The sequence below is a fragment of the Brugia malayi genome, assembly GCF_000002995.4.
Source record: "Brugia malayi strain FR3 genome assembly, contig: Bm_v4_Chr4_scaffold_001, whole genome shotgun sequence".
Lineage (NCBI taxonomy): Eukaryota > Metazoa > Nematoda > Chromadorea > Rhabditida > Onchocercidae > Brugia > Brugia malayi.
This window is the reverse complement of record NW_025062478.1, coordinates 2,884,136-2,905,457: the sequence shown is the minus strand read 5'-3', so window position 1 is coordinate 2,905,457 and position 21,322 is coordinate 2,884,136. Positions and strand designations below refer to the sequence as shown.

Below are 21,322 nucleotides of genomic sequence, written 5' to 3'. Positions count from 1 at the left end.
TCACAATGAAAAATTTTGAATGTCTCTTTTAGAAATCATTTTCATATAATAACTCCTATAAAACGACCTATTTTGTAGAAAATTTTAAATGATATAATTTAGTATTTGTCTTGTTTAATTTTAATAAAAGTGAAAGAAAAGAAATACTAATAAAGCATAACTACCCATCGTATCCAGCATATAGTATGTCAACAAATTCAAGTTTACTGGTAGATTCCTGATGTAAGGCAACCATATCAGGATCGGAATTTACATACTGTAATGATGATGAGAATATTTGCAAACCTAAATTAGTAGTAATTTAAAGTACTTAATTATATTGGAAATGCTGGAATTGAAGAAAAGGACATAATTGAAATTACAGGTAAATTCGAAAAATAATTAAATGTTGATAAAAAACAACAATTTTGGCAATAATAATAAAAATAATAGTAATAATAATAATAGTATTAACAATAATAATAATAGCAAAAAGCAGGAATGAGTTAATGTCAGAAAGTTTTTACAAAAAGTTTTACATAAAAATTTTTCAGACCCAAATTTATCCTTCACTTCTTATTATGACAATTTGAAATATGAAAAAATTCAAATATAAAAAATGTGTAAGTAAATTCCAAATAATTTTACTCATTTTTCTTTTTTTTAAGTTTTAATTTATTGCTAAAAGAAATTAAACAAAAATAAAGCAATAATTAGTTAGCTAACTTTATTAGAAGCAAAGAAAAAAAAGAAATATTTACCTTTCCAATGTTTTTCCGATTCAAGAAATACCGGTATTCCCCAGCAATGAATTCCTAAATCATCTTCACCTTGGCAAAGATTTTCACTTAATGGTATTGCATTAGGATTACTGAATCCTTCGCAATTCCACAACGATGAAACATTTGGTGGACATTTCGGATATGGCATCACAAATGGAAATGTATCGTTGTTTCGCTTATACCATTTCCAGAAACCTTAAATGTGTAAAATAAATGAAATTAAATTTGTAAAAAAAATATTTCAGTTTTCTAATATTTCTTTATGATAGTTTAATTTTTAAAATTATTAAAATTTTCTTCATCAAAATTCGTTTGCTTTTAATTAATTAGAATAAATTATAATTATCATAGCAAGAATTTATTTTTCTTTTTTTTTTTGTATTATACATAATTTTTATGAAGAAATTTACAATTTTTTGAAAAAAAGAAGAAGCTGTATTAAAAAAAAAAAACAAACAAACCGCCATCATTGAAACCCATCGATCGACATGCTGTGCTAATATCTGTTGATGTCCAGCTACAATATTTTTCATATTTTTTAAACTTTTACATTTTAAAAATCTTTCATCTAAAAAAGTTTGAAATTTTATTATTTATCAAAAAATACTATTATATTGAAACAAAAAAAAAAAAAAAAAAAAAAAAAACGTAAAAAAATCCTTTTGAAATGAAAAATTTTATTTTTTTGTAAAGAAATTTAAAAAAAAAATTTTTGTTTCTTGAAAAAAGATTCAATCATGCAATGATAATGAATAAGATGTTTTTAATTAAAAAAAAAAGGAAAAAGCAGGAAAAAAAAAAGCAAAAGAAATCGTGTTTAGAATAATTACACTTCATCTGTTAATTATTTATTTGTCAAATTTTAAATTATTTTAAAAAAGACTCCAGTTGATCATTTTTTTATCATCATAATTATTTTCTACTAATTTCACTCATTAATAATATTTATTTATGAAATATATTCGATATATTAGCTTTCCATATCGAATATAATTTGATTAGAGTTAAAATTAATAAACAAAATAATCGTTTTTGTTTTTTCTTTTAACAGTAAAATCTTATAAATCATTTCCAATGAGAAAATGAAAAATGGATGACTCAATGGATTATATTAGAAATAGAAATGGAAGAATTATTTTATTAAATTCATTTATCGATGAAAACAATCAAAATCGATAATATTAGAAATGAAACAAACAATTGTATTAATGAATTTATTGTTTTTTTTTTTTCGCTCTCTCAACGTGTAATATCAGAAACGGAAATAAATTACTGATTTAATTATTATTTGAAATGAATAAATTGTAAAAAGAGGAAGAAAAATAAAAGGTAGGAAAGTTGATATTAAAATATTTAACTAACTTTGTTAGCTTTGTACAAATTGACCGCCAACGATTTTGAAATTTAATTTGTAATCGTCCCTGTCGTACGGATGTCCCATCAATAAGACGAAATTGTGGCATTTGCAAATCATAATTGATAATTTGTTGATATGGTAACATTTGAATATGAGCAAACTCATTTCCCTGATAAATACTTTTATCAAAAATTTAATTATTCATTAATCAAGGATTAGTATTATAGTAATGCAATATGAATATATGCATTTCGAATTAAATATATATTTCTTTAAAAAAAAAAAATTATGCAAGCACAAGATAAGTATTATTAATCAGTTTTTTTTTTTTTTTATTTATGTTTCATTCTCATTTATTCATTTTAAAAATTTTTTAAAAAAAAAGAAAACAATCAGATAAAATGGTTAATTAATCTTTCAACAATTTTTCGATTTATGCGTCATTCTTATTTATGCAATTTCAGAAAATTTAAACAAGAAAAATTGGAAAATTTTGAAATCTTTTTTTTTTTTTTCTTTTTACATGCAAACTAATTAATAATCATAATGCACCGTGAAAATGACAATTTTTATTATCGGCGATAATTTTATTTTCTTTTACAGTTTTATTATTCTAAGCTTATTTCTTGTCTTCACTTTTTTTTTTACATTAATTAAATTTCAGTTTCATTTCAGATTTCGTTTTTTTCCTTCTTCCTTTTTTTTTTTCTTTTTTTGTCCCTTGTCGCTGTCTATTTTTTAATCTTTTCTTTCTTTCCAAAAAAAAAAAAAAGGAGAAAAATCATTTTAGAAATGAAAAGTAAGAAAAGAAAGTGAAAATGAAAAAAAAGGGAAAGAAAGCAAATGAATAAATAAATAAGTAAATAAATAAATAAATAAAAGAATAAAAAAGCTTTCATATTCTCTTGAAAAAAAAAAAAACAAAAGAAAAAAAATGGAAAAACAAAAATGAAATGCCTATTAGGGCATTTCATGTAACGCATATTATCAATTTTTGCTTTTATTTTATTTTTTTTTATTTAAATATAATTTTGAAAGTTTTTTTTTTTAAAAAAAGCAAAAAGTCAAAAAATGAAATTTCCACTATTATTTATTGTTTCATTTGCTTTTTTTGTTTTATCCTCAACTATTCATTCAATTCAATTTTTAGTAATGCTAAACTATTCATTCAAATTTTAGCAATTCGAATTTAAATAATTTCTTCTTTAGTTTTTACACAAATTTTTTTTTTCTCTTATGATTCATTTTAAAATAATACATCAATATTAAATGCTTCGTTTTTTTTTTTTTTTTTTTACATTAAAGCGTTTTACTTCTAATTCTTCGTTATCACAAATTTCGAATTTCTTTCATTTTTTTCTTTCAAATAATGCAAAAAGAAAGAAGAAAAATTGAAATAAACTCAATTGTAGAAAATTTTTGCTAGTTTCTCACGCAATAATATTTAAAATTAAAATTTCAAATTTGTGAAAAATTTGAATGAACAAAAAGAGATAAAAAAAAAAAAAAAATTGAATGAAGAAAAATTTTTCAAATAGCCTTTTGCAAACATTATCCGATCATTTCCTATTTTTATTGAGGAAGAGCGATGACTTTCTTTTTTTTTTTTTCGAAATGTTCTGTCATATATCATTTACATTGTGTATCATTTCAACCTTTAACAAAAGAATGAAAGAAAAAAAATACAATTAAATGAAATAAGTTTGAACCAATCATTTTCTTCAAATTTTAATTCCTTCAAAAATTTTAAATGTTGGAATTCTTAAAAAGTAAAAAAGAAAAAAGAAGGAAGTATATAGATTTGAAAAGAAAATTAAAAGTTATGAATAGCTAATTTAAATTTACTTAGCTTTTTTTTTTGCTTTTTGCTTTTTCTTATATTACGTGTAATAAAACGGATGTGCGTAAAACTAATTTTATATTAAACGTGCTATTTTCACGTAAATATTTATAAAATATTCTATTATTAATTGTTACATGTAAATACGATATTATTTTATTATTTATGTAAATTTAACTTAAATATAATCTAAATGTTACAAAAAATAAAAAAAGAAAAAAAAAAGGAAAATAAATAAAAAACGAAAAAAAGAAAAAAAAAAGCGAACTTCTTATAAATATAAAATCATTATTTTATAACGAAACTTCATTATCTGTAAGAATCATAGTAATAATATTTATAATAATACTACTATTAAATAATAATAATAATTATAATAAATAATAATAATAGCAGCGATAGTCACAATAATAATACTAACCATAGCCCTTATAGCTCCTTTAATTTTAATTCCAATACCATTATCGAAATAAATTCGTACTCCAGTTTCGATTGTTAAAACGGCATTCGTCTCAATTGTCAAATCGGTTTGGACATGATATGGTGAATTACGGTAATATAAAGTTATATTACTTGAGTACACACCTGTCAATAAGATATATGTGTTTATTTACCTTTGGAAAGACTATTATTTCGAAAAGAGAATTAAATTTTAAATTGTATTACAATTATTTTTATAATTGAAAAGGTGTGGTATTTTTTTCTAATTTTTGAATTTCATTTATTCATTTATTTATCACTTTTAAAAATACCTTTAAATCATATTAGGTAATTTAAAATTGTAATTCAGATACAATTATGGGATGATTACTTTGCAATAATTTGCTATATATTTCCTTTTAATTAGATAATATTGAAAGTTAGATGAAACAACAAAAAATTTCGGTAAAATATTGAAAAATTATTACAAAATAAATTTTTAAGTTAAGAAAAAAAAGCAATCATTCAGATTTATAAAAATTTACAAATAATTTATTCACTGTATGAATAATTATAAGTAAATGGTTATTTTGTTTTTTTAAAAAATTTTTTATTCCTTTTAATTCCTTTTTTCTATTAGTTATTACTATATATCATTTCGTAGTAATTATTATTTAATAAGATTGCAAGCAATAACTAAGCTTAAATTCTCTTTCTAAAGCTATTAATTCTTAAATAATACTTTTAGGATTTAATAATATCTTTGAATTTAAGAAAGTCAGAAAAATAATCGTATGAAATTTCATAGCTTATTTGATAATATCTTTTAAAACATCCAAAAATTTTAGTAAAATTACGAAAAATAAATAAATAGGAAAATAATATGCTTTTGAAAAATTAATGATTAATTTAATTGAAATATTTCTCTATCATTAATTTTAGAAATAATTTAATCAAAATTCTTCTTCCACAGCGATAATTTTCAAATAATTTAATCGCATGCAATTCCATGTTACTAACTTTGAGATAATTTAATCAAAACACTACTTTATAGTATTAAATGAAAATAACCGAAATACTATTTTGGTATTAATTTTAGAAAAGTTTAATCAAAATATGTTTTTTAGTCAATAATTTAATCGAAAACATTAATTTTTAGAATTAAAAAGAAAAAGAAGGAATAAATTAATGAATTCTTCTTTTTCCCTCTCTCTCTCCCTCCCTCTCTCTCTCTCTCCACTTTTTCAAACCATTTTTTTTTTTTTTGAATACATTCATTTCATTTTTTTGCACGATAAAAAGCTTTTATATTTTACATCTGATCATAGTTATTTGATTATATCTGTTAGCTATGAGAATGAAAAATAAATTTCTGTCAAATTTTTCTTTTTTGTTTTTCATTTTTCATTTTCAAAAAGAAAAAGGAAATTTTAAAAAAAAGAGCAAAAAAACAAAATTTGTTTGTAGAAAATTTGAAACGTGTTTTTTCTTCCATTTAACTTTAAAATCAAACAAAAAAAAAAAAAAAAAAAGAATTCAAATATTATTTATTACCTCCAATAATATTTTTGATCGGTTCATGTCTGTCAAAAATATCATCCGGTAATGATGATAATGACGAATCCGTTTGAGAAATAATGTTGCCGGAATTATTTGAATTAGAATTAGCAATAGAAATATCTGTTTTACCATTAGCATATGGTAATAAAACTGTTTGTAATATAAGGTTGAAAATTAATATTTGTAATATGAATGAGGAAAAGTGATAGCAAAATATTCGAAATGAAGATAGTAATACTTCAATAATCATATCATTAACACTGATAAATGATAATAATTGATCGCTGATCGTTGATAATGTAGTCATATGCCAATAAGAGAAATGATGATTGTGATAATATTGTTGCAATTTTAATTTTATCCATTTTAAATCATGTTTTATCATTACTGTAACATATTATTTAATTATTATTATTAGTGTTAATAAGCAATAAGCAAATAAAATTTCTATTCAATAAAAAAAAAAAAAAAAATTAAAATGAGATATAGAAAATGAGTAATTACCAGTAGCAATAGTAATTAATTAATTAATTAATTAAATAATAAGCATACAACAGTTAATGCCAGTATAAAATTACTATGCTAATATGTTATTCGTTAAATATTTAATTAAATATTAATTGGAAAAAAAACATACATTATCATTACAAATTTTAGTAATAATTATGATCGGTTAAATACTAATTTAACAAATAATACTAATATAAAAATATAAATATATATATATATATATATATAAGTCTATAAATATGAAATAAATATAAAAAAGTTGCATCAATATAATATCCAACAAAATATTTAATTAAATACTAATCAGAACTTAATAAGGAATACTACAACTGCTAGTGCTAATAACAGTAATCGATTAAATACCATTCAAACATATAATACTAATACAAACTTATCATATCAATAAAACATTTAACTAAATATTAATCAAAAATTAATAAATACTACTTAATTAATCTGATAATAATATATATCAGATATCACTTGCAGAAGAGAAATACAATCAGTTGATAATCTCATAGCAAAAAAAAAGATTGCTAATACTCCATTGAATGACTCATCAGCGATTGATGATGATAAATATTATAGTGATAATAACAGGTATGATATTTTTATGGGTTACAAGAATACAGACCGGCAATCTCGTGCGTGTATGTATGTGTGTGTGTGTGTGTATGTGTACAAATGTGTGTGTGTGTGTGTCTGTACACACCTGTCGGTCTGTTAAAATCTGTTTGTCTGTCCATTTTGTCCTCCTGTATGTTCCAGTCATTCATTCGTCCATTCGTTTGTTCGTTTATTTGTTTATCAATCGATTCATCTCAAAAATTTTAAGATGTCACAACGAAATGAAACATAAAGAAATTAGAATAACTAATTTAGTATATAATCTTAATTAATTCAAAAAATTTTAAATTGAAAAAAGAAAAAAACTTTTATATCAAATATATTCTGATAGTAGCACAGAAAAGGAGAGAGAAATTCTTTTTTCTTTTTTTTTTGAATTGGGTGAAAAAAAAGAGAGAAAATAAATTTTTTCACTGTTACTTTCAATGTTGTTATTATTTGATGACTGTATCTGGTTGACTGTTTTGTTGTTTGGTTGCTTGGTTACTCGGTTCTTTGGTTGATTGGTTATTTCGTTGGTCAGTTGGTTATGTTAGCAATAGTTAGTCTTCTATTCCCTTCGGTTGAATTTAATTTACTTTTGGAAGATTTTAACATTTCCACATCAGTTTTTCCCAGTGTTATTTCTTCTTCATCATCATTATTCTCTTTGTATGCTTCTTTTTCAAATATTTCATTTATTCCTCTTTCAAACTTCAGTGTTTACCTTGTTGACCAATCAATAAATGAAATCAACTATTGCTAGATGATATGATCTTATGATTATGATCAATGTATTAATCTTTTATCACTCTACTTTTTCTTTTTTTCCCTCATTCTATTCTATTCTATTCTATTCTATTCTAATTCTAATTCTAATTCTATTCTATTCTATTCTATTCTATTCTATTCTATTCTATTCTATTCTATTCTATTCTATTCGTCCTATTCTATTCTGTTGTGTTCTGTTTTATTTATCCCATTCCGCTAAATTTTATTCCTATTCCTATTCTATTTCATTCTAATTTATTCTATTCCATTCCATTTTATCCTATTCTATTCTATTCTTTTTTTTTTAATTCAAATTTAAATGTACAGTTTAATCTTATTTTTGGTTGACTTGAGATGATAATGATGATGATGATGGTGATGATGATAATGTTGATGACATTAAGCGACTGAATAGATTGATTCCATGACATTGGTTGACAAATACCAAGGTCACCTACAACAACCACCACCACCACCATCACCACCATCGTCCTCTATTGGTGATCAGCAATTTCTCATCTTCATCCTCTCCTCCATTCTTCTTTCTTCTTCCACTTCCTCTTCCCTTTCTATTCCTTTCATTTTTCATTCCGTTTCATCGATTATTGGTACCGCTTTTCTATTTAATTGGAAGTTAAATTTCCTTTCGTCCTATCTTGATCAAACTTTGTCTCTTTTTCTCTCTCTCTCTTCGTCCTTCTCTCTCCCTCTCTCTTCTCTTTTGAATATTTGGCAAAGTCCCACTTGAAAATGATTCTAATCTATTCCTTCCACATATAAACAACATCATATAAACTTCACTCTTACCTTTAACATTACTATAGCACCTCCCAAAATCCTTTAATTACTACACATTTTCTGCAAATCATTTCAATCAATCAATAAATCAATCAATCAGCTAATCAGTCAATCGATATGATAACGAGGATTAAGAAAAAAAACCAAATTTTCCTTTCCTTTTCCTTTCTATTCATTAAAAAAGGAAAGGTAGAATAAAAAATTTTAACATATAATTAAAAACTGATGTTGAATACTGCATATATTTATCATTAAATGAAGAAAAAAGTAGAAAAACAAAGGACGAAAGCATTGATAATAATAAATAACAATAATAAAAAATAATAATAACAATAATATTGAAAAAGTTAACCCAACAACAAACGAAAAAAAATTTGAAAATGAACAAATCAATAATGCTATTATATTATTTGGGATTTTCATAATTGACAAAAGAGGAAAAGACGGAAATTAATTTTAATTAAATGATATCATTTAAATGAAAGAATGAGAAAAGGAATGAAAGAGAACTGAAAGAATTTTTGTTTGCTGTTTTTTGTTTTTTATTGCTATTATTATTCGCTGTTATTATTGTTTATTATTATTATTATTATTATTATTATTATTATTATTATTATTATTATTATTATTGTTATTGTTATTATTATTAATATTACTATTATTAGGGATGATTTTAAATAAAAGATTAAAAAAGGCAAAAAACTTATTGGTAATGGTAAGCAATAATGATTTAAAATGATCCAATGAATTATTATTAATTATTATCATTGTTATTAATTTTTATTATCACTACACTTTAATACTGTTTATCGCTATTTTTAATCATTAATATTACCATTGTACTTATTGTTGTTAACCATTATTATTGTTAATCATTATTAATTGAGGGGTTTAATTAATATATTAGGAGAAATATCATGATAATGAAAGATGACTTGAAATGGGAGATTAAAATATTGGAAATGTTGTTAAATTGTTGATATTCATTCTGAGATAATTTAAAGAGTTGAAATAATCTAAACTTATACTTCAGAGACTAATATCTGCTTTACTAATTCCAACTATTTTTTTTTTTTTTGGGCTTTAATATTTTATTTAAAAAGTTAAATATGTATATTTGTTAGAGTTATAAAATTTTGTTTAGAAGTTGTATTAATGTTTTGAAACGATTTGTCATATTTACAGAGGTAAATTTAAGAGACAATTCTAATTATAACTTAATTTCAAAGTATTTTTGGAAGCTTTACTTAATGGGCAAACAATTAAAACTTAAACATCAATTTAATTCGTTATTAATTAATATTTTGTGCATTTTTGAATGTAATATATGTACTGGAAATGAAATACAAATAATTCGTAATCGTTTCATTTTATTGTGTATTGTTTTTAAATTAATTTGTTATTCGTAAATAACACAACGAATAATAATTATTATTATTAACAAATAATAATATATTATATGTTGTTTACTTTTTTAGTGCAATGGAAAATTGAAAAATACGTTACTTAGTTTTTTTTTTTCTTTTTTTAGCTTTTACAAATAATTAAATATGTTGTTTACTCTTTCTTTCTGCTATGTATAATTAAAATATACTGATAGACTCTGTCCATATTATGCTCTAAGGTAAATTTTCATCGTTTTCATGAAAATTAATGATTCAGCTATAAATTCAATTTCGTTCCATTTTTATTATTTAGGTTATAAATTTCTTTTGACTTTTATAGAATGATAAATTTAACTAATTGTAGGATTAAGATGAAATAATTAAACAAAAAAAAATGAGATTATTTCACTGCAAAATCAAAAATTATTACTTCATTTGATTGCAAAAAAAAAGAAAAGTTTCAAATTTAAAGTAAAAGTTCTTAAATTTCTTTCAAAAAATCTCTACAGCAATTTAATAAAATCTATCCTACAAAATTTACAAAGACTTCAAATTTATGAAGTCGTAAATCAGTGTAAAGATTTTTTTAACTTTATAAAGTCTACTTTTAAATTTCACACTTTTCTTTTTCTTTTTTTGTTATCAAATAAGATAAAATAAAACAAAAAATTCAATATTTACATGAAATTTTAAAAATAGAAATGGACTTTAATTTAATAAATTTGTTTTTTTTTTTAGAAATAAACTTGCAATTTTGTTATGGAAAAGATGAAAAAAAAGCGATTGTAATGTTATTGGATGAATCGATAATACTTACAAATGAAATAATTTCATATTTTAATCTTTTCATTCTTCTTGCAGCTATTTTACTGTATTTGCTGACATTTTTCATATTTCTATTTCTATTATTTATCATGCGAGAACATATTTTACGTATTACATCAATTGATAATAATATTATCACATATCAAATATAGGTTATTTGTCTAATTTATTTTTCAATCATTTCAATATCATAAAATAAAATTGATAAATTTGTTTACAGATTATGTATAATTTTAAATAAAACAGTCATTAATGGTTTTTCTTTTCTTTTTTTTTCTGAGAAATTGAAGTTTTTTCCTTTAAAGTTTTGTATAAATTTTTATTTGTTAATTGGTTAATTAATTGATTATTATTTTCAGCATTTAACAATTATATTATGTGCATTATTATATCTTATACCATTGGATCAATTTATGAATTGAAATTGAAAATAATTGATCAAATAATGATAAAAGATAAAAATGGTTGATGAAATGCGAAGATATATTTGATAAATATATTAAATAAAAGAGAAAAAAGAAACGAGAAAACAAACTGAATAAATTGATATTAAAATAATTATATATTATCATATAATTATTTAATTATTTTAATGTAATGTTTATTTGATGCGCAAATGTATGAATATTGTAATGACATTTTAGTCGCAAGTATTTCTTTAGAAATAAAATAAATAAAAGATTTAAAAAATTGTAAATTAATATTTCAATAAACTATTTGCTTTTTTCTTTTTACTTTCCGTTAATAACAGAATAAGTAACTCTTTTTATATGATTTTAATTTTTAAAACAAATGGTAAAAAAAAAGAAGACATTGGCATTGTAAATTCGTATAATAAATTTAATTGAATTTTGAGAAAATAATCGATCAATAATAAATTGATTAAATTTGATATTAAAAAATTAATAAACGACAATGTAGTATTTTAAAAAAAGAACTTTTAAAACTTACTATATAATTAAAAGTATAATTTAACTAATTGTTAATTTCATTTTTATTAAAAATAAAAAGGAAAAAAAAAAGTGAAATAGTAATTGCTTTTAAGTTTGCAGTTGTTATTCATTGAAATTTATTGTATTTTCAAATTTGTCATTGTGAATGTTTTCCTCGAATTGATCGTATTTGAATTGCACTTTCTCTCTGAATTCTTATTATCAATTAATTTTCGAATGTTTTATTCAATTTTTTACGAAAACGAAAAAAAAAAAGAAACCATCAATATTTGAGAATTTAAAATACACTTTTCTGTTGGTAAATAATTATGGATGGTTTTCCGATTTTCGTTTTTTATTTTTCCAAGATTAAAATGAAATTAACCGTAATTCCGGTTTCTTATTATAGAAGATAGCAGTTGCAGGAAACGAGCAGAAATTGTTTTCGTGTAGATTCTTATATTTGTGACAAATATCTCTTTTATTGTTCCTTTTTTTTTTAATTTTTTGTTTCGAATAAATTCTATTTTTTTTTTCTTGTGTATTCATCCATTCCGATAAAACAAATTTATGATTCTTGAAAAAACCAAACATATTCCTAAAATTACTTCAAATAAGCAGAAAAAAAAAGCAAACAACACTAACACAAGTGATAAAAAGATTTGATCACCTTTAGGAAATAAAATAAGAAATTTGTTGAAAAATATCAATAAAATATACAATATAAAATAAGGTAATGCATGCAGATTTTCCCGTGTATTAACTTTAATATCATCACAAAAAAGAAAATTTTCTTCATTTTTCATCCTTCCTTTGATAACAATAAAAATGTTCCAAACGACCATTCGGATATCGGGCGAAAGCACTAAAGAAGAAAAAAAAAAAAACATTATCTAGAAGAGAAAAGAAATAAATTATAATAATGACAATAAATAAATTACAAAATTGAAAACCGTAATACGTAAACAAATTTTAAAACAGAAAGAAATTAACTAATTAAAACTGATCAAAACAAAACCTAACCAAAATTTGCGTTAATCGCAATAAAGATAAAACCTTCGTCAGTATTATGAAAATTAGAAGCTAAGGAAAGAAAAAAATGAATTGTAATTTCTTCCCAATTAGTAATTACATTACAAAAGTTCATATTGATAATAAAATATACTTTTAAAAAAGTAGTCTTTTTCTTAGAATTAGTAAAATAAAGTATAATGATTAAAGAGTTTTGGATATGTTTGATAAAACAATGTATTTGGAAATAACTGGAAACAATAACTTCACTCTAGCTGATTGAAGCAAAATAGATCACCAAATTTTAACAAAATTTTTCAGAAGAAAATAATCTGATGGTAATAAAAATACAATAACAATCAAACAAGTGAAAAAATTCAAACAATGGATAATTAATTGAGTGATAGAATTTTTGAAAGAATTTTGAAGAGTGAAAATACAAACATAAAAACTAGTAATTACCTAAAATCATCAATTTTACATCTTGTCTTATAAATTTTCTTTTTTTAATCCACAAATAAATAGAAAAAATGTTAAAAAAAAAAAAAAACCTGTTAGCAATTCTTTTTCCACATGCAGCACAATCAATTTCATAGTCTATAACAAATTTCGTAGAATGTGATAGAGCTTTCCGTCGTAGTGCACGTTTTAATGCTGCATCACATACTGATTTATGAATCATACTCTGTAATATCTTCATTTATTTATCGAAAATCTCTCTCTCTCTCTCTCAAAAAAAAAAACTAATTTGTTATATATATATTCATACTGATAATTTTCACAACTGATATTAACTAATGATTTAAAATATTTTCAGTGAAAAATTCTATATTATTGATATTTCAAAAAAAAAAAAGAAAAAAAAAGTCATTCCAAATAATTCATTTCGCTATAATACCGTATAAATTTATCATTATTATTATATCTAAAACATTTTAAATGAAGTAAGTAATGCGCTCTATTATATTCGTGAACAAAAAAAAAAAAAAAAAAAAACATTCAGGAAAGGGACAAACTGGAATGGTAAAAATTAAATTCAAAAAATTAAAGAAGTTCATTGTAAAATAGCATAATCTTTTCATTGAAATATTTTCATCATACAAAAAAAAAAAAAAAAAAAAAAAAAAAAAAAAGAATCTTCGTTTTTAGTAGCGCAAAATGATTGCTTAATATAGCAACAAATATAATTCAGAACAAAAGAAACATACAGCATTCAGGCTTCCTTATATTTCATAGAATTTTACTTCATGCAAATTGAACTTACACATCGAACTTATTACGATCGATGTGAAATAAGAAAATGAACTTTAACATTTCATTAAATTAGGTTTAAAAGCTAAAGAAATTATCACGAATAAAAGTTATTCATTCAAAAATTTTAATAACTTCAAATAGATAAAGAAGAATTGACAACATCTACTGATTACTTGATGAATATACTTACGGTATGTTTCCTGTTATGTGCCGTTTGTAGAATAGTAACAAGACCAGGCCAGACACTTTTTAATGTATAATCGAGAGGTAATGAAGTTAACGCTTCTACTGCAAATAATGAATTCGAAATCAAAAAACATATTTAAGCTTAATTTTCATTTAGTGGCACTTTTCTTTAATTCACAAAAAAAGAAAAAAAAAAAACAAGAAATTAACAAAAAAATCACTATTGATCTTACTAACTTGGATCAAACACATCACTGTGTTCTTTCAGGATTCGAACTGCTTCATTTGGATTCGGTATAGCTTGACAATGATCACTGTGCATTAATCCAACAATAGATGTATCCGGTGGATTTGTATACATTTGAAGTAAAATTAAAAAAATCTAAAAAATTGGACATAAACATTTATAATTTATTACAACAGCTTTATTAATATTACACTGGACATTATTTTTTTTCAGAAAAAGAAACAAAAAAAAAAACCCATTTTTTAATAAATTAGCTATTAGTCATCGAACAAAAAACTAGTTAAATATTTCGAAAGAATATTAAATTGATACATACCTTTTATATCATCAAAATATTTTTAAAAATTAAAAAATTCAAATCTTATAATGATTACCTTGGAACGTTCAGGATCATTTGGTTCATAACAATCCATGCAGTATTTTTCAGCTGCTTTATAATTCTTTAAAATTTGCGTATAAATAGCTAATGCTTGCTGATGCCTTTTTAATCGTCCCAATAACAATGCTCTTTCTTCATATAACGCTGTAAATACGTATTTCTTCATTTTATAACAATTGAAATATCATAGAGAAATTACCTGTTAAAGATTATTACCATCATTTCATTTCATGATAATTTGAAATAAATGTAAGAGTATTTGTTTTAGTATGTAATTACGAATGCTAAACAGTCTAAACAAATAGATAATGAAAAAAAAAAAAAAAAAAAAGATTCAATGCAATATGAATAATAAGAATTGCAACAGTAAAACTTACAGTTATGACGCAATTGAACAAGCAATTTTTCTGGACTATAAGCAGTTGAAGTTTGCAAAAAACGCTGAAGTTTGCATCTATATTCACCAAGTTCACCTTCTTCTTCTCCAGCTGGTGCAACATGCTCATCTCAAAAATAAGATCAAATTTAAAATCCATCAAACTTTTTTAAAGATTATGCAAAGAAGAAAGTAAAATAAATGCAGTGATAATTTCTTTTTTTTGTATTATAAAGAAATTTTTATGTTTTAATTCCACCAATCGTAACCTGAATAATAATGAAACAAGTTCTTACCTTCTCCAAGTATACTGATATAATCTCGCTGCAATTGTTTTACCTTTGAAATGTAATGCTGGCCCAATGCTTCATGAAATTTAGGCGCATCTTCATTCCAATTATAGATGATATGCTCCTAAATGTTTAAATATTATAAACAAAAATTATAGCCAGATTGTAAAATTCCTGTACTTAAATAATTATGTTGAAAAGAACTAACTAGATATGGAACCACTGCAGCAGTACATTCATGTGTTAAAAATGTTAAGACTTGTCCTCGATCCAATGAACGAATTTCTGCACTATCGCAAGTGAAAATCTGAAAATCGTCGAAATTATGCTCAATAAAAATCTAATTTAATTTTTGCTAACTTTATCTGAACTTTATTCAACTAAGAGAGGTAGTACTATAGAATTTCGGTTTACAACAGCACTAATTTTACGTCAAAAAATTATGGCAGTTATTACCAATCACTTGTTTCAACAGCAATCGATAATAATCATCTAAGCAATGTCGATTAAATTTTTTGCATAACACAGGAAAAAATATGAACTACAATAAATATAAAAAAGGAAAACAAGGAGTGAAAGTAAAGAAAAGTTATGAATAAGTAATCAATTATTTGAAATCATAGAAAATTTCTTTTTCTAGTTTCTATGACCATATTAGCTAATACCTAATTGTGAACTATTGATCGATTGTTTCATATATTTCTAAGCTGTAAATGAGAAGCTAGAAAGAAACAACAATGCTAAACTATTATAATATCAACAAGGACGTTCTTTTCCTAGTCAAGAGTTTGGAAAAAGTCAAGAAACAATATAAATAGAAAATGTGAATCTTTCACAAAAAGAATTTGAATCTATGTTTTGATTTTCGAAAAAACTAATGGGTAATACTTAAATCAAGATATATACCGAAAGACCAGCATTGAGGTTCTCTTGAAGTACCCAAGCAGCAAACTCGATTATTAGATGCAAATGCTTGTTTCCCAATTTCTGCAGATATTCGACGGTCATATTATAACCTCGTAGTGGACTTCCCTCTATATGAGCTTGCTCCATCAGCAAAGTTAATGCTATAAATAGCATATTTAGATAATTCGAAATCTATCAGATTATCATCAGATATATTAAGCATTTTCATTCCTATTCTTCAGTTTAATTCAGGCTGTCAACATACACTATCATATGATATGCTTGCTTATTTGCAAAGACTGATCAAATCATCTGCTGTAATAAAAAATTCACATATATTAACTAACAAAAGTTTGCAAAAATTACTCTACGGATTCATCGGATGTTTGAGATCAAAACGACAAAAGTTTTTCAAACTTATCAAATGAATGAAAGAGAAAGAAGAGATTTCTTTCCTCTGTAGTGTAAAAGGTAAGACAATAGCAAATTACAAGAAAGCAATAAATAAATGATACAGTTATAACTAATGGATATTTAGCACGGAGTTTTTAAATGATTGCTATAATGGCTTGAAAAAGAAACTGAAATAAAACAGAAAAAAACCACACCTTTACGATGCAAACCTTTCCTTTCATATAGTATAAACAGTTCATTATATTTTTCATATTCCAGTAACACTTTTTCTGAATCAGCCACTATACACATATTGTCTGGAAGACGTAATAGCAAAGCTACCAAGCTTTCATTACTCTGAAAAAATCTCTACGCAGTTTTTTTTTTTTTTTTTTTAAATCGAATTTGGTCATTTACTCTAGGATATGTGCTATGAGATTAACGGAAGACAAAGTACTAATCACTAAATTCATGTTGTAATATTTTCTTGTTTTAATAATTAATTAAAATAACCAATAATCCTAATCGTTTTTTTTTTTTTTAACCAACTCACATAAATATCACTAATATCATCTCAGCTTACCTACTTTTTATGCATTTTTACAATTGTAAGATAAAAGCTCTTTTTGACAAAAATTTTACAAAAAACTTAAAATCAAATTAAAATAAGGAAAGAAATATCAAATAACGTAAAACTGAACTAACATTCAACTAAACGAAGAAACCAAACATAGTCTCAGGAACTCTGGTTCCTGAATATCTACCAATGGTTTCAGGAACCAGTCAAATTTATATTACCTTTGATTTTTAAATTAATACTCACTTTAAGCACATGAAATCATGACAAGCATGATGAGATAACAGACCTGAAGATAACACTTAAGTAATGTGGTATCCACTACTTGTAGAACATTTTCATGACTTTTCAATCGTTCTATAATATCAGCGTCTCGCATATGTGTCTGATAAAGTTTCTTAAGCTCAATAACTGCTTTGGCATGTTCCATACGTATCTAAATGTTATATAAAAGTAGCCAAAATAAGTAACACAGACCAGAAATAGTTGTGAGCAAACATACAGAAGCAAGATATGGAGCCAAAGACTGCAATCCGTTTCTAAATTCATTTTCAGGAAAATCTGGTGGTTGCCCATCAAGTAAAGACTTCAATGATTCTTGATAACTGGAATCCAATAGTCGTGGGAAATGCGCTATCACAGTTATCACATCTACAAAACAATAAAGCAAGCTCACAATATAAGTATTAGTCTTAGCATAAACTACGATGGCCTATAAACCTACCAGTTTTGATTTCAGCATGAATTTCCAACCATTCATCGAATCTTCTCTGACAGAATAAATTGAACGCTGCTCTGCGCTTGATTTCCACAACACCTTTATCACCTATTTCATTACATTTCTCCTGGAATAGTTTGCAAATACTTATGAGAAGAATTATGAAAATATAAGAAACTAATTTGATTTATCTGTGCATCATTTTAAAATAAAAATATTAAAGAATAAAAGAAAAATAAATTACCGCTAGTTGAACAGCTAGTTCGAATTGCTTTTCGTTAACCAACTTTTCTACATTACTTTTCATTTGTGGCCGAGAATCTAAAAGCCATACATCACTACTACTTCCCACATAAACTGTCCCCCTGTAACAAAAGATGAAAGTTTTCATTAGCAAAACATATTTTATAACTAAAGTTAATAGCATCAGTAAGAAATTTGATTTAAATTACAATTCATAGATGAATTATGTTATAAGGTCATAAAAGACATAAATATTTGATAGATGAACAAATTAATTAAATGATCAATTAAAAAATTACTATTCTAACAACGTATATAATCGAAGACGTATATAATCTACCTCAAACCGGTGGATATGTACATCGCTTTATTAAGTTGTATAGTTTGTATGTGTGTTGTTGGTTTCACTGATCGTATCTCAACTTTCCCACTTCCTAAGAGTGCCAACAAATATGGAGAATCATATACTGCAAATATCCATTTTGAGAGAAAACATTTCAGTAGTATTCCAGATTAAACCTCCTCTATTATCTTACTTTATTTTCCAAATATTTTCTATTGTTAGTAAAATTAAGTAACATCAATGGAAAGAGAGTAAGATGCATTAAAAAAAAAAAAAATGATGTTTCAAAAGAATAAATAAACATACCAATATTAAGTGGTGCATCCGAAAATTTCATTTCTGATATCGGACTAACGGTTCCATAATATTCTTGAAAGAATAAGAAATTATCACGACAATATGCAATCTGTTTATAATCAGATAATCCAACAATAACTGGATTTTCTGTTCTCGAACCAACATCAAATAATTTTTTCACATTCACTACATCTTCCTAAAAGCTTTTTCACAATATTTTAACTTTAACGAATTGGGGAGTGAAATTTTTATTACAACTTATCATAGCAGATTCTTGAATATAAGTATTGTCTCATATTTTCCAAACAATTGCAACTTGAATCATACCTTAATCGGAAAGACAGTCATATAGTAATATTCGTTTTGTACGGCTACTGATATAATAGGACCACACCAAACCATATAGTTCACTGAATCCGGAAAAAAGGCTGCAAAATGAAATCAGTACATGCAAATGAAAATATAAGATGCAGGTTTTCTTTAATGTTATAAAAGTCAAAGAAGAATAAATTACCCAATGACATTTCAAAATTCATCTTAATAAATTCATCAACAAGCCATTTATAAAGGAATATTTTTTTCCTTGCACTTACAGCTACATATAACATTCCATCAACCTGTAAATTTTTCAACAATTGCTTCATTGAAAAGGACAAAATATCGATCAATCATTTCTGTTCCATTTAATTATACTAAATTATATTTCATTTAATTATTAAACTATATAACCTGTTATGTGATATTCAATAAGGTTAGTTTCACTTTTTAAAAATAACCAAATGTTACAACCAAATTTTATAATTTCAAAGATATAATTTTTTAGTGAACAATGAGAAAAGAAAATATACCTCTGATACACCGGCGCAAAAAGCAGATATGGGCCTAACATCGGAAATAAGTGCTTTTAGGGCAAATGGATGGGAAAGACCATGCGCGGCAAGCTGTGAATCAGTTAAACATAGTAGTATGTCATGCCTTTCAATGCAACATAATTCATTTACTGCCTTCTTTTCGAAAGAACGGCATATCGACAAATCGTATCCACGCTTACCTGTAATCAACACAGTTTTCACAGAACGGTGATACTTTAAAACAATTCGAAAAAAAAAAAAAAAAAAACATTCTAATATTACTTTTACTTTCTTAAAAATTTATTGCTGTACCGTATAAATCACATACTGCTATATTATGCATTACAATTTACAATTAATAAACATTTTAATACATTTCTGTTTCAAAAAAAGAATAAGAAAAACATGAAAAATAAACAAACCTTCACGAATTCCATTTAATGCCAACAAATAACCGGCTTTACTTCCAACATAAACTTTAGCGGCATGACCTAAAATGCTTAATTTAGATAATATTAAATTGCAACTAAATAATTAAAGTGATAGGAGAAAATATTCTGAGGATTTTTATTCCAACTCTTTTCTATGCAAATCTTTTAAGCTTATCATTTGGTTATTTAAATTATAAAAAAAAAAAAAAAAGCAACCAATAAAATAAATTAACCATGAGCAACCAATGATGATACATCAATTGATTTCTCTAGTCTGGTAGCTATCTCCGTTTGCGCATACGCTTCGAACATTTTTTTTTTTTAAAAAATTGCCATTTTCTTTTTCATTACATATTGATACTTTAGAGATTACAATAATAATAGTAATAATAATAATAATCCATCCAAATAATTCTGTATTTTAATCAATTATAAAATGTTTATCAATTTGTACATGATAATCAGCTAATTTTTGAAACATATCAAACAATCAAATAACTAATTAATTTTATCAAATGCTCATGCAATTAATTAATTCATTTATCAATTAACCAAATAATTGAATAAATGAATTATTAAGCAAATAAATTGCTGCATATTATTAAACAATTGAATTTCGATTTTTAGTTAATTAAGAATTCAGTTATTAAGTAATTGAGTACAAATCAAATATTATGTATTCCCTCCAACGTATACAACAAAATACTACAAACTTATGCGAATTCAAGCTAGTCACGCTGATAACGTTTAAAATGATTCCTGCCTACTGAGATTCACGGGCCGCAAATACTTACGTGAATTACGGCAGGAATATTTGTTAAAGTCGAGAAGCGTGCAGGCATGCGCTTGCAGGGTGTTTACTGATAACGCTTAGTGATTTGCTAGAAATTTTATTAATTTTCAATATGAATATTCCTATATATTTAACTATTATTTTGCTAGCATATTTTTGTTAATTTATTATAAATTTCAATTTTTTTTCGCATTTCAAATATTACTTTGACATTTTTTTTTTTATGGCAATTTTTTCTCAGCAAATTAATATTCATTTATTT

At 24.1% G+C, this 21,322-nt stretch overlaps 2 protein-coding genes across 3 annotated transcripts in view; both read right to left on the bottom strand.

The window, feature by feature from the left end:
- Bm8308 (CG3921-PA, putative) overlaps positions 1 to 6,323 on the bottom strand; it is a gene marked incomplete at both ends in the record, with an annotated part of 33,705 nt that extends 27,382 nt beyond the window's left edge. For both annotated transcript variants that reach the window (XM_043081432.1, XM_043081433.1), the window contains 6 exons: positions 165 to 285; positions 741 to 956; positions 1,223 to 1,278; positions 2,124 to 2,287; positions 4,380 to 4,543; positions 5,933 to 6,323. In XM_043081432.1, coding sequence (XP_042937366.1) covers positions 165 to 285; positions 741 to 956; positions 1,223 to 1,278; positions 2,124 to 2,287; positions 4,380 to 4,543; positions 5,933 to 6,323 — 1,112 coding nt within the window. The remainder of the gene's footprint in view (positions 1 to 164; positions 286 to 740; positions 957 to 1,222; positions 1,279 to 2,123; positions 2,288 to 4,379; positions 4,544 to 5,932) is intronic.
- Positions 6,324 to 12,560: 6,237 nt separating this feature from the next.
- Bma-vps-39 (Uncharacterized protein) lies at positions 12,561 to 20,579 on the bottom strand (the record flags this gene model as incomplete). Its single annotated transcript, XM_043081431.1, has 21 exons — positions 12,561 to 12,630; positions 13,328 to 13,461; positions 14,221 to 14,318; positions 14,454 to 14,598; positions 14,838 to 14,986; positions 15,220 to 15,348; positions 15,515 to 15,632; positions 15,717 to 15,815; positions 16,415 to 16,575; positions 17,023 to 17,164; positions 17,674 to 17,820; positions 17,887 to 18,035; positions 18,109 to 18,229; positions 18,347 to 18,467; positions 18,686 to 18,812; positions 18,995 to 19,181; positions 19,313 to 19,413; positions 19,500 to 19,602; positions 19,834 to 20,036; positions 20,259 to 20,327; positions 20,501 to 20,579. 21 exons carry the CDS (start codon positions 20,577 to 20,579, stop codon positions 12,561 to 12,563), a joined length of 2,652 nt encoding a protein of 883 aa, XP_042937365.1.
- Between the last annotated feature and the right edge of the window lie 743 nt (positions 20,580 to 21,322).